Source organism: Vulpes vulpes, chromosome 16 (assembly GCF_048418805.1).
Source record: "Vulpes vulpes isolate BD-2025 chromosome 16, VulVul3, whole genome shotgun sequence".
NCBI classification, from domain to species: domain Eukaryota; kingdom Metazoa; phylum Chordata; class Mammalia; order Carnivora; family Canidae; genus Vulpes; species Vulpes vulpes.
The window spans coordinates 63,862,240-63,877,072 of record NC_132795.1 but is presented as its reverse complement, the minus strand read 5'-3'; the positions used below and the strand labels follow the sequence as shown (position 1 = coordinate 63,877,072).

The 14,833-nt window shown below is 38.1% G+C and overlaps 1 protein-coding gene and 1 pseudogene across 4 annotated transcripts in view; one reads left to right on the top strand and one right to left on the bottom strand.

Moving 5' to 3' along the window:
* The window catches only part of GCC2 (GRIP and coiled-coil domain containing 2), a 53,215-nt gene extending 51,335 nt beyond the window's left edge, over window positions 1-1,880 (top strand). For all 4 annotated transcript variants that reach the window (XM_072742408.1, XM_026010894.2, XM_072742409.1 and 1 more), the window contains one exon: window positions 201-1,880. In XM_072742408.1, the coding sequence (XP_072598509.1) occupies window positions 201-271 (71 nt within the window). In that variant the 3' untranslated portion in view covers window positions 272-1,880. The remainder of the gene's footprint in view (window positions 1-200) is intronic.
* An 11,902-nt stretch (window positions 1,881-13,782) lies between these two features.
* On the bottom strand, window positions 13,783-14,833 carry LOC112929151 (GPN-loop GTPase 1-like; annotated as a pseudogene).

The window sequence follows — 14,833 nt, the reverse complement described above, 5'->3', positions numbered from 1 at the left end:
TAAGTTATGTAAAAGCTTCTGTTTTAAAAGAATATACAAATTCCCCTTATTGTCAGTAATACTTAGCTGTGCTGGGGACTTTATTTTGGATATCTAATGTAGAAAGACAAATACAGAAAGTTCAAGAACAGATTTGTAATGTCAAAGTATGGTATGAGAAGATTAATACTTTTTTTTTTTTTTTTTTTAACTCCTCAAAGGTGAGGAAGAAAATGCTTCTCGTTCCTCCGGATGGGCATCCTATCTGCATAGTTGGTCAGGACTTCGATAAGACTGATGGGAAAACATTATTTATTAACCAAATAGAATCCATTTGGCAAAAAAGTTTCATGTATATTGCTGTCATTCTTTTGTCCAAAAGTGTGTGTGTATGTATTCACATCTACGTGTATTTGTACATATGTAAGTCAGATGTATTTAAAAAGTCTCCACTTGAAGTAAAAGTATGAAGTACTTTTTCAGCAGCCTGAAGTGTTGATACCAGTCCACAGTGCTTTAACTCTGTGACCTCCCAAGCGTGCTGCCAAATGAAAACACCAAGAACAAAGTCACTCTTTCCCTCTGTGGAGCCTCAGGACCCGCCTGTATCTAGGCAGTACTGTGAATTTTGAAGTAAATTTTGGTACAGTACCAACTGGAATTTAGGTTTTGAAAATAATGTTACAGGACTATTTATTGCAAGAGCAAACGTTCAGATAGATTATTATTATAAATTGTTAAAGAAAATTTGTTAACTAGAATATGAAGGAAAATGCTTTATTCATAAAATTGACATGTTTATTAAGGGATTATAAAGCATATATGTGCAGTTAATTATGAAACTAACATTTTATTTAGTAAAATGAACTATTTTTTTCTTCTCTAAAATATATATAACTCAAAACTCACTATGTTATCAGAAGCCCTAGTGTTGGCTGGTGTGACATGGAACATGAACATAGGGGACCAGCTCATTACCTTGGGGTGATTTCATGGTATCTCTCCAGGCTCTTGAGAGGGTTCATCTACTTTTAAGCCATGAATCTGTTTTGAGAATTCTTTCCCATCTCCTACAATAAAAACTTATCAGAACATTGACTGTGTCATTCAGCATTGTATCTAACATGAGAGTGGTGCTTCCCATGATTCAGCAGACAGCAGCTCCATACACTCTCCATCACGAGGAACTTCAGGAAGACACCTTAGAGGTCAGTGTCACATTTTCACAGGTCTTAAGGTGTTACCTGCCTTCGATGCCTCTGAATATATTTTATGGACAAGATCAAAATTGTGTTCTTAAATCATAAATCTGAGAATTCTATTTTTAATATTTATTTATTAAAAAATCACCACACAGTATACTCTGTAAAGTTTCCTTGAGCCTTCCAATTTATACTCTGATTTTCAATCTCAGCTGGTAAACCAACTTTGTACTTTAGTTATTCAGAACATTCCTTTCGTTTCCAATTTAGTTTAACTGAAATTTGCTGCTGATATTGTTGAGTTTGTTCTTTAAAAAAAATCTCCTATATCTGTCTTTCCTCCTGTTTTAGAACAGACCTAACTAGTGAATGTATTAATGAAAATGCATCCATTTCAGAGCTGACTTTAAAAGTTTAGTTTTTTTACTTTATAAACTGTGAATATGCATATGCCAGCAGCATACAGTATAACTGTAATAGTATCTAAATAAATTTCACTGTAAGTCTAGATAGACCTTTTTGAAGTCTGTATAAACTTGTTTTGAAGTACCGTCTCTACTTATGAATGTTAATAATAAAAATACCTTTTTGCATGAGAAAAATTATTACTTTGGTTACAAAGTGAATATTCTTTCATGGTTTCAGCACGAGGAAATGTAATGATTATTTTAATATTTCTATTAAATATGTTTAACTGCATATCATATTTTTATGCCTACTCTTTTTTCCATTAGGCATTTTCTCTTTGGAGTTTTTGAGTTAAAGTCTGTGAATTGCCATTGTACATTTCCTTACTACTGTCTTTAGACTCTTGGGACCCAGGGTATCAGGTGCTTGAGAGAACATAGATGGACCTCTTGGTATGTGATGTGTAGATCATAATGCTTCCATGTCTGACCTCTGCCTTCCAGCCGGAGCTGGGAGCCACTGGCAGCCTCTCTTTGGGCACCTCGTAAGTTCAGCCTCCTTTGTGATGTAAAGCATCTCTTGTATACAGTGAACTGTGCTTATGCTCCAAACAGTGTATGATCAAGAATTATATTTACTTTCAGCAAACTTTAAGAATTATATTCCTTTAAACAAACTTCGGCAGATGTGTAACTGAACTGCTTACTGGAAAAGCAAAGCCTTACTAAAGGCATGCGGTATTTTGTGTTCTTTTTAAACCCTGTATTGTTAGCTGGTGATGTCACTGGAATATATAGTATTGAGGAGTGTGTAATTTCCAATAAAGATACAGTTTGGTATTTAATGAATAGCAGGACACACTCAAAAAAGTAACTCCTACTGTATGATTAAGTTGGAATGTAGTGGCCAGAGCTTGGTCTAAGACTATCCTATATTGACTTAGTATCTGAAAATCAGCTATTATTTCAAAATAAATGCACACTAAGGAAAACAACCTGATACAACTTTGCGAGTGACTTTGAGCTAAGTTTTACCCATGAGTGTTAAAAAGTATTTGGTTATCTACATATAGGTCAGACACAGAAGAAGACTTTTCCCCCTGCATTCAAAATGTGATTACATGGGGGAGGGAGATGGAATCAAGTTGTGGCCTTCAAATGGTTACTTTAAAGGACAAAATAGAAAGCTGCATGTGAATAGAACATCGAATATGGTGAAGAAATACAATTTCAGTTTCAATAATGTAGGTGACCACCCTGGCTTCCCTTCAGGGTGGGCTCACTCAGAACCCACATAGTGGTACCTCTCTAGAATCGAAGATGACAGCAATCCTCTCTGTCCCTGCCTCATCCTGGGAACTTTTGCCTCACCACCATACCAAGGAGCAAGCAATCAACTGAACCAGACACAGAGCCCTAACCCAAGCCAAGTAGATTGAATTGTAGTCTCTGTGTAATTGGGATTGTGATATGTAAAGACAGGAGCTCTGGAATGCCCAGAAGGAGCAGGGAAGGCCCACCTAGAAAGCACAGGAGGCTAAGCAGACATGCAGAGGTAACAAGTGGGGGCGGGGGGGAGGGGGCTTTAATTCTTCTAATGCCCAAGACAGGTTCAGTGGGTTCTAGACTATGTCCCTGCATCCTCAGTAAACTTCTGTGCTTTGAGAGTGACTTTAAAGTGTCTGGAACACAGTGCAGTGGTGAGAGGAGAAACTCCACTCAGACCTGGACAGAATGTCTACTTCACTACTGACTGACTCAGGCTGTGCTTTTGACTATTTGAGCCCCTATCTCTATCTGCGAGAGGTGGACGTCACCACCACAGCACAGAGGTGCACTCCAATATCAGTTCCCCCTTTCTAATGCTATCTTCTTTCTTTAACCTGCAACGAGGTTTACCAGTTCACTTTTCTTTTTGTCCCCCTTTTGTCCTTCAGTGCATGGCATAGTGCTAAGTAAATATGCTTAATGAATAAGCGATTTTATTTTATTTTTTAAAGATTTTATTTATTCATGAGAGACACAGAGAGAGAGGCAGAGATACAGGCAGAGGGAGAAGCAGGCTCCCCATAGGGAGCCCCATGTGGAATTCAATCCTGGGACCCTGGATCACGCCCTGGGCCAAAGGCAGGCACTCAACTGCTGAGCCACCCAGATAACCCAATAAGTGATTTTAGTAATCAGCAAGTGAATGTAACATTTACCTGCACATGTACCTATAATCACCTCTTGTTTTTAAAACTTTATAATCTAATCTGCCCCAAGCTAGAACTAGAATCCAGATATCATGGAATATGATCAGCTAGTTAATGAAAATGAACAATTAAAAATGTCGTGTGGGGAACCTGGGTGGCCCAGTTGTTGAGCATCTGCCTTCCATTCAGGGCATGGTCCCGGGGTTCTGGGATCGAGTCCCGCATCGGGCTCCCTGCACAGAGCCTGCTTCTCCCTCTGCCTTTGTGTCTGCCTCCCTCTCTTTGTGTCCCTCATAAATAAATTAAATAAATAAATAAATAAATAAATAAATAAATAAATAAATAAAATCTTTAAAAAATAAAAATCTAGAACGAACTCTTGAAACTAAAATTCAAGGAACTTTACAAAGGAATTTTACAAGGAACTGAACAACAAAAAAAACTTTACAAAGGAACTTTACAAGGAACTGAACAAAAAAAGGCAACTATTAAAAAGAAAAAGATTCTAATCTAAGAAGCTCAGAATTTAATGGGAGTCTCTGTCCCCTGAAAATATGAAAATAGAAGAAGAAAGTTTCAAAGAAACATTACCAAAAAAAGTTTACAAAACTAAGGAATCTAAAAGAAAAGGCTTAACAGAGATCCAGTATAATAAAGGCATATTGATAACTTTTTAGAACAAAGAGTGCTCCTAAAAAGTTTCTAGTGTCAGGGATGCCTGGATAGCACAGTTGGTTGAAGGTCCTAACTTGGGTTTTGGTTCAGGTTGTGATCTCAGAGTCATGGGATCGAGCCTCACATCAAGCTCTGCACTCTGGACAGAAGACTGCTAAAGTTTCTCTCTCCCTCTCCCTCTGCCACTCCGCACCTCTCTCTCTCTTTCTCAAATAAAACTCAAAAAAGTTTCTAGTGACAGATGGTGACTACACACACCAGTTTTACATAATGTATAGAAATGTTGAATCACTATGTTGTATGCCTGAAACTAACATAACACTCTGTTAACTACAATTTAAAAAAATAAGAAAAAAAATAAATTTCCAGTTCTGTACTGCATTTGAAAAATCCACTTGTAAGTGGACTCAGGCAGTTCAAACCCAGAAATTTAGAAAGGAGATAATAGATCTTTCTTTGGAAGCAGTTAAATGGCATGCACGGAGAGAAATTTGTTGTTTAATTCTAATGTAATAATTGCTAAATGTTAAAACAAAATTGACAAAAGAAAAAAAAAATGCCAAAGAGAAAAAAGTCACATATACACAGGAAGGGGAGGAAAATTGCATCAGACATCTCACAAAGCAACACGGCACACCAGAAGACCTTGCAGAAACTCCTTCAAAATTCTGAGGCAAAATGATTTGCAACCTGAAATTCTGCAAGCAACAAATTTTCAAGTAAGTGGGAGAAAATACATTTTTTTCAGATCCTTAAAAATTAGGGGGAAAATGCCTTCCCCTGCAGCCTTTCCTGTTGAGAGAATATGCTCCAGAAGTGAGAAGTCTCCAGAAGGAGATTGAGAGCGGGGAGCGCTGAGGAGTGAGTGCTCCCAGCGTGCCTGGAGCTTGAAGAGGAAGGACCAGGATCCGAGGCTTCCCACAGGGATTCTTCAGAAGGAAGAAAATGGAACTCGTGGGTTATTTAATGTAGCTGATGTGCAAAATCTTATTGAAAGATGTTGGAAGTGGGAAGATGAATACTGACACAATATATTGAGGAAATATGTTTAATTTGCTTAGTTTTGAAAATGTGTCCGTTTAAAAAGAATTATTTTTAAATAAGAGTAAAGGGATGGGAGTGGGAATGAAAGAGGATTAAGGAGTTAAGGATTATTTTCTTATCTACTCAAACATCTTCATTCTATGCATTCCTTCCCATCCCCACCATAACCATACATCTTTTCTTCAGACATTATTGATACATTATTTTGTTTTTTTACATATTTGTCAACATATAATTTACACACCATAAAGTTCCCTTGTTGAACATGTACCATTCAATGGTTTTTTTTTTAACTTTTTTTATTCCTTTTAATTTTTTTTTTTAAGATTTTATTTATTCATGAGAGACAGAGGTAGAGGGAGAGGCTCCATGCAGGGAGCCTGACGTGGGACTGGATCCTGGGTCTCCAGGATCAGGCCCTGGGCTGAAGGCAGCACTAAACTGCTGAGCCACCAGGGCTGCCCCATTCAATGGTTTTAGTACAGTCACAGAGTTGTGAGAGAATCCCCACAATCTGAGTTTAGAAATTTTTATTGCCTCCAAAAAAGAAACTCCCTACCCATTGGCAGTCACTCCCCCGTTAGCCCTCCTCAACCCTAGGCAACCACTAATCCTCTGTCTCTCGAGCTGCCTGTTGTACACTTTTCATATAAATAGAATCATAGGAGTGGTCTTCTGTGACTGACTTCTTCACTGGCATTATGTTTTGTTTTGTTTTGTTTTAAGATTTTACCTATTTATTCAAGAGACACACAGAGAGAGGCAGAGACACAGGCAGAGGGAGAAGCAGGCTCCATGCAGGGAGCCCGATGCTGGACTCCGTCCCAGATCCCGGGATCACAACCTGAGCCAAAGGCAAATGCTCAACCACTGAGCCACCCAGACATCCCAGGTATAATGTTTTCAAGGTCGTTTGCATAGTAGCATGCAGCAGCGCTCATTCTCTTACTGCTAAATAATCCCTTGTATGAATGCGTTTTTTTAAGATTTTATTTGTTTATTCATGAAAGACACAGAGAGAGAGAGAGGCAGAGACACAGGCAGAGGGAGAAGCAGGCTCCATGCAGGGAGCCTGACATGGCACTTGATCCCTGGTCCCCAGGATCATGCCCTGGGCTGAAGGCGGTGCTAAAGCACTGAGCCACCCGGGCTGCCCTGAATGCTGTATTTTATGCATACTTCAGCTGGTAGACCTTTTGGGGTTTCCAATTTTTAGCTATTAAGAAAATTGCTGTAGGGTGCCTGGGTGGCTCAGTGAGTTAAGCCTCTGACTCTTGATTTTGGCTTGGGTCATGATCTCAAGGTCGTGAGGTGGAGCCCCACATCAGGCTCTGTGCTCAGCCGAGAGTCTGCTTGAGATTCTCTCTCTCTCCCTCTCCCTCTGTCCTTCAAACCCTTTTTCTCTCTTTGTAAATAAAATAGTCAAGAAAAAATAAAAAAAATGCTGCTATGAAAGGGTTTTGTGTGTATATATGTTTTCAGTTCTCCTGGCTGTCTGCCTGGGAGTGGAATTTAGCATCATATCATAACCATATGTTTAACTATCTGTGGAACTGCCAAACTTTTTTGAAGTAAGTGCTTCACTTTATAATTTCACCAACAAAGTGTGAGGTTCATTTGCCCCACATCCTCACCAAAACTTTTTTATTTTTAGATTTTATTTGTTTATTTGAGAGAGAAACAGAGCGCCCTGAGATCATAACCTGAGCTGAAGGCAGATGCTTAACCAATTGAGCCACCCAGGCATCCCCTCACCAAAACTTATCTGTCTTTTGGATTTTAGTCATCCTAGTGGATATGAAGTGATATCTCACTGTGGGCTTGATTTGTACTTCTCTGGTGACTAATGATGTTAAAAGTATATTTCATGTGCTTTGCATATCTTCTTCAGAGAAATGTCTGTTTCAATTATTTGCCCATTTTAAAAGTTGGAATATTGGGCAACCCCTGTGACGCAGTGGTTTAGCGCTGCCTGCAGCCTGGGGTGTGATCCTGGAGGCCCGGGATCGAGTCCCACGTCGGGCTCCCTGCATGGAGCCTGCTTCTCCCTCTGCCTGTGTCTCTGCCTCCCTCTGTGTGTGTGTGTGTGTCTATGAATAAATAAATAAAAATCTTTTTTTAAAAAGTTGGAATATTTGTCTTTTTATTATTTAGTTGTGTTTTTAAAATACAACTTTACATAATATACAATTTTAGATACAAGTCCCTTGTCAGATATATGATTTGCAAATATTTCCTACCATTCTGTGGTTTATCTTTTTAAAGTTTCTCAATGAGGGATCCCTGGGTGGCTCAGCGGTTTAGCGCCTGCCTTTGGCCCAGGGCATGATCCTGGAGACCTGGGATTGAGTCCCACATCAGGCTCCCTGCATGGAGCCTGCTTCTCCCTCTGCCTGTGTCTCTGCCTCTCTCTCTGTGTCTCTCATGAATAAATAAATAAAACCTTTAAAAATAAATAAACTTTCTCAATGATATCATTTACAGCACACAAGTTTTTCATTTTGATGAAGTCTCAATTTACCGGCTTTTTGCTTGTCATCTGTGCTTTTGACGTCAGATCCAAGCTTCATTGCCTAATCCAACAATTACAAAGATTCATTCTTATGTTTTCTTCAAAGAGTTTTCTAGTTTAAACTCTTACATTTAGGTGTCTGGTTTGCTTTGAACTAATCTTCTTAATGTGATAGGAGTCCAACTTTATCCTTTTGTATGTTGTCATTCAGCACTGTTTATTAAAAATACGGTCCTTTCCCTATTGAATCGTCTTGGCACCTTTACTGGAAATCATTTGACCATAAATGTAAGGTTTATATCTGGAATCTCAATTCTAGTCCTTTGATCTATATGTCCGTCTCTATGCCAGTCCCACACAGTCTTGATTACTGCAGCTCTTTAGTGAGATTTGAAATGAGGAAGTGTGTTTCCTCAAACGTTGTTCTTCTTTTTCAAGACCGTTTTGACTCTTTGGGTTCCTTTGCATTTCCATATAAATTTTAGGATCAGTTTCTCAGTTCTGCAAAAACACAAGTTGGAATTTTGATAGGGCTTATGTTGAACCTGTAGATCAATTTGGAAATTATTGTCTTCTTAACAATATGTCCATGAACATAGGGTGTCTTTCAATTTCTTTGGGTCTGCTTTAATTTCTTTTGACTGTATTTTGTAGTTCCCAGTACACAAGTTTTACATTACTTGTTAAATTTTTACCTAAATATTTTGTTTTGATACTATTGTAAATTGAATTGTTTTCTCAATTTAATTTTTGGATTGTTCATTGCTTATGTATAGAAATATAATTGATTTTTTGTATGTTAATCATATATCCTGCAACCACACTGAATGCTTTATAGTTCCAGTAGCTATTTGTATGTGGATTCCATAGGAATATATGCAACTGTATTCCATAGTTGATGTCATATCATACACAGATAAGGATATTTTACCTCTTCCTTTCCTTTTATTCACACTTTTTAATTATTTTTCCTGCCTAATAGCCTGGCTAGAAACTCTAGCATAATATCAAAGAGAAGTGGCAAAAGAGGCCATCCATATCTTATATGTGATCTTAGGGGAAAAGTATCCAGTCTTTCACCATTAAGTAGGATGTCAACTGCGAGATTTTCATAGATGCTCTTTATCAGGTTGAGAAAGTTTATTTCTATTCCTAGTTTGTTGAATGTTTTTATCATGAAAGAGTGTTGGGTTTTGTCAAAAAATTTTTCAGTGTCTTTTGAAATAATTATGAGGGCATCTCCTTTATTCTATTAATATGGTATACAATTACATTGATTGGTTTTTGAATATTAAACTAATCTTGCATTCCTTGAGACAAAAGTTGATATTTGAAACATAATAACAAGGGCTAGAGTGTATATAATACTATTTCACCATTTTGATATGTTAGAATTTTTCATAATAAATAGTTAAAAATTTAAGAGTCTGGTTTTTTGTCTCATTTTTTCTTTGTTCATTTGTTTTGTTTCTTAAATTCCACATATGAATGAAGTCATATAGTATTTGTTCTTTTCTGATTGACTTATTTCACTTGGCATTATACCCCCTAATTCTATCCATGTTGTTCCAAATGACAAGATTTCATTCTCTTTGTGGCTGAGTAATATTCCACTGTATATATACACCACATCTCCTTTATGCATTCACCTATGGATAGACACTTGTCCTGTTTCCATATTTTGGCCCATATAAACAATGCTGCAATAATCATAGGAGTGCAGGGATTACCAGAGGGGAGATTGGTGAGAGGATGGGTAAGACAGGTGAAGGAGAATAAGAGTATATTATCACAAGCACCAAGTAATGCATACAATTATGGAATCATTATATTGTACACCTGAAACTAATATAACACTGTATGTTAATGATACTTCATGTTTTTACTTAATTTTTAGTAACTTAAAAATTAAATAAACAATAGAAAATTGTTAGAGAATTAGTGAAATGTAAGTAGGAAACTAGGAAAGTGGAAGGGGAGTCAATGTTAACTTGAGGAAAACTATAAGGAGAATAACAAGAAGATACAGTCACAGGATACTTGTGGCTCACTAGCTAACAATATAAAGTCAAAACACTATTTGCAAAATATTAAAATGTGATGTTGGTAGAATGAGTATAGGTGAAGTGAGGGTATACAAAGGCCCTAAATTCCCACCTAGTGTAAAAGTCAATCAAAAAGATAAAAAGTAGAATTTAACAGGGGTGCCTGGGTGGCTCAGTCAGTTAAGCATCTGCGTTCAGCTCAGATCATGATCTTGGGGTCCTGGTATTGAGCCCTACCTTGGACTCCTTATCCAGCAAGGAATCTGTTTCTCCCTCTCTCTTTGCCCCTTTCCCCCATCTCCAACTCGTTCTCTGTCTCTCTCAAATGAAAAAATAAAATATTTTTTAAAAATGGATTTGGCAAATCAGCATATTATCTAGAAATATAAAGGTAAATACCAGAAGAAAAAAATAAAAGAGTTGAAAGTTGTTGCCTTTGGAGAGAGAGCCTAGGGTCAGAAAAGTAGAGCAAAGGATTTGTGTTTTTCTTTTACAATCCTTTACAAATAAAACAAGTAAATGATACATTTACATAATGAACAAAAACCCAAAAATACCAGAGATACCACTCTAACACCTGACCTGTAGTTATGGACTGAATCATGCCCCCCAAATTCATATCTGGAAGCCTTCGCCTACAGTGTGATTGTGAGCAATGAAGCCTGTAAACAAGAACTGTTAAATGAGGTCATAAAAGTGGAACCCTAGTCCTCTTGGATTAGGTGTCCTTATAAGAAAAGGAAGAGACTAGAGTTTGCTCTCCTATGTGCAGGCAATAAGGAAAGACCAGGTGAGGATATAGTGAAAAAGTGGCTGCCAGGAAGAATGCCCTCGCCAGAAACCAAATCAGCCCAAACCTTGAGCTTGGACTTTTGGTCTCCAGAACTGTAAGTAAATAGATTTCTGTTGTCTAAGCCACTCGGGCTGTGGTGTTTTGCCATGGCAGCCCAGAGCTGACTAGTACACATTTCAACACAGTACATATGTTAAAGTTATACTTTTAGGATCCATAATTATTGTCTATTTTTTGTTGTGCTTACTAAATCTATTGATCTTGGATAAAAAAATATCAATAGAAAACAATAATTAATGGATTAATAAGACTCATTTTGCAACAATAAATAAATTTATTTTTGTGGATTTTTTCTGCAAACCAGAGAATCATAGAGCCAGTGGTGTAAGTTTCAGCCCAAATGGAGAAGACCAATGCCTCAGCTCAAAGACAAAAAAAGTGAGTTCCTCCTTACCCCGCCCTTTGTTCTACTCAAGCCTCCCACGGAATGAATGGGGCCCATCTACACGAGAACCATCTGCTTCACTCCCTCCTCCAATTCAAGTGTTACTCTCCTCCAGAAACACCTCCACAGACACACCCAGAATAATGTTTAACCAGATATACAGGCACCTGTGTCTCAGTCAAGATAAGATACAATAAACCTTCATAATTACTATATGTAGAAATAACTCTTGTGAACTTTTCAACTCTAGTCAAGACACCCAAATACTTCCAGATCCTATATTTCATGGAGTAAGTCTGGATAAACCAAAAGTAAGCCACTCATCATTGCTCTAGCTTGATTTTTCTCTCTCCCAGCCTGCCTTTCCATTTATATTGTGTTGTAGGATTATTTCATAGCATTCTATATCAGAAATAAATTCTTAATTCGCCCATTTAATACACATTTTTTGACTAACATTAACCTAATTCCATTGGTTGGCTATAACTACATTAGTTAAAAATATGTTTAGGAAAATGATATATTACTAACTTTATATTTCACGGTAGTAAATTCTGTAAGCAACACATTGTTCTATGCAAAAAAAAAAATCTCATGATTTCTGCAGTTAACTTCACTCTGAGAAGGCAATGCGGTAAAGAGGAGCACAGGGCTTGGAAGCAAAATGCCAGGTTTCACGTGTTCATATGTTACTTACTAACTATATGACTTTAGGTACGTTAATTATCCCTGCTGTGCCTCAGTGTCCACATCCATTAAATGGCATAGGAACATCATAACTTGGCTAACCCATCAGCCATTCCACTTTCTTCTCCCCTGTTCCTCCTGTTCTAGATGTTTGAAAGCCAGATACCTTGCCAACCTTCCTTATAGCTAGGTGTGACCAAGTAACTCATGTCTGGTCAATGAAGAATAAGATAAGGAAGTCTGCTGGCCGCTACCTGAGAAGGTTTATGAATTTTAAGAAAAAGAAATGAGAACCTCCTTGGACCACTTTCCTCCTTCTTCCTGACTAGAAAGTACATGTGTTGCATAGAGCTGTGGCAGCCATATTGTTACCATGAGGCAACAGTTATGCTACGAATGGTAGATTTGAAAACAGAAGAAAATAGGTTAATTCTTTTTTTTTTAAGATTTTATTTATTTATTCATGAGAGACACAGAGAGAAGGCAGGGACATAGGCAGAGGGAGAAGCAGGCTCCTTGAAGGCAGCCGGATGTGGGACATGATCCCGGAACTCCAGGATCATGTCCCAAGCCGAAGGCAGATGCTCAACCTCTGAGCCACCCAGGCGTCCCGCCTAATTCTTATTAATAAACTATCCCTGATTTATCTCAGATTTCTTGTTACATGAGAGAAAGAAACCCTTATTTGTATAATTTTTGTTACATGCAACTGACTGATTTCTGGTTTTCAAGTGAAAATAGTAACCTCATATTATTAAATCAAATGATACAGGTAAAAACCTGACCCAGCACAGTGTCTGGTACATAGGACACACACGATAAACAGATTTTTTTTTTCTACTTCAAATGTGTAGTTACAAACTAGTTTCATCACACTCTTCTTATTGTCACTGCCAAGAATATATTTTTGTTGTTAACTACCAAGAATATTAACACCAACATCACCTACTCAAATAATTGGAGCTACAATTCTTTTCTGAGAGGTATACTACATTTTAAATATAAAATCAATATTTTTAAAGCTAATATAATAACATCTAGATCATTCTTGTTACTGCTTTCCTAATTAATGAAAACAATTTAAGATGTAGTTTATCCAGAATATCGTAATTTCTGTTAGTTGCGTTCCCTGAATCCTTTTTAGTAACTTAGAAAAAAGTAGGTCTTTGGTTTTTGGTTTGTGTATTTTTTTAAATTAAAAAATCTCTATCCAAGTCACCATCCAAAGCAGGATTTGTATTCATTTATCATATGTTTTGCTGACTTTCTTCAATGAACCTGTTGTCCTACAGTGAGCTACCCTGTGTGAGGCACCACTTGCACCCAACATTGATTGGTTGCCAAAGAGACTCTACTGCCACCCTGGGCAAGCTCATGCTTCCTCTTTCCCTTTCTGCTAAATGGAGGGGGAACTCATGGCACAGGGTCAAGGGCAAGATGGGAAAGTAGAATACAGATCCAGCCTCATAGAAATTGGAGGTGAATAGTAAGTTCTCTCTTTTCCATCTATCAGCAGCAAAAGTACTTGAGTTCAAATGATAAAACTTGAGTTTTAGGCTTGAAGGGCTGTCCAGGATCCAAGAATAGTCTGAATATCCTTCGTTGCATAAATCCAAGGGAAAGGCCAAGGGGCAATGACATATACCCATCAGGTCCGGTGGTCTTTCCCTGGCTGCATCTGGGTCAAATTTTCCTATAAGAGAAACTGCTACTTTGAACAAAATTGTCCTTTACAGTAGCCCCTAATCAGAGATTAGGATAGTTCCTTCAGAGTTCCAAAATTTTGGACTTCTAGAAACTACTTGTTTCTCTTCCAGTACTCTGCCATTGATTCTTGCATCAAATTCTGGAATGATGGCTCTTCAGAGCTTTCCTCTGTAACTCTGTGATCAGTATCATCAGTATCACTGTCGGCTTTGTCATCCTCTTCATCCAAAGTTCCCCAAGTCAGGATCAAGTCGGAAGGGTGGAGAGCAGGAGAGAAGCTGTCTGTGGCTTCTCTTTAAGTTTGTTATAAACTACAAACCCATGTTGAGTATTGGACATTGTCCAGTATGTGTCCAAGGCTACAGAGCCCATATCTTTTCGAAGGTGTTCCAGTTGTTCTTTCTGCTCCTGGCTCTGTGCACTGGCCAATGACTTCTCTAGACGTTCATAATCAGGACGATATGCCCTTTCATATTCTTCTGCAGCACTGGTGACTTGCACGAAGGGTTCATCTAACTCTGTGCCCAGAAAGTACTCACCTCCCTAAGTGAGCTGTAAAACTCATCCAACACCAGGCCCATTGAACAAGTCAGGTTACTGACATATGGAGTCTCTTGATTCAAGACATCTTAGAAAGCCTCAAAATCTTGCATCCATTCCACTGCAAAGCTGTGATCAATGCTGTCACTTTTATTCATAACCACAATGAAATGCAGCTTGGTTTTGTACAAGATGCTGCAAGCATAGAGTATATTGGACATGAAGGTCACTGGGTTGGTACTTCTTGATGTGTCCATTGCACATATAACAACTTTTGGAAATGAGGATGCCAGGGACTCAGTGATGATTGTCCCAGAAGCTGACCATGTGAACACCTCAATCTGTCCAGGTAGGTCAATCAAGACATATTTAAACATATTCTGGGCCTTCTCAATAAATTTCATCACCTGATCAAATCTGGTAGCAAAGAGATTGATTAAGTTCCCTATACCACCACTGGGCACAAGTCCATATTGTTTCATGACTTCTTTATACTTCACGGTGTCACGAATATCGATAGTGGCAGGAAAGGGTACTTCCTGTACAGCGGGGTCCAGATTAACCATGTAAGGCAGAGAGCCTTGGCTATGCAGGTGTCCAGT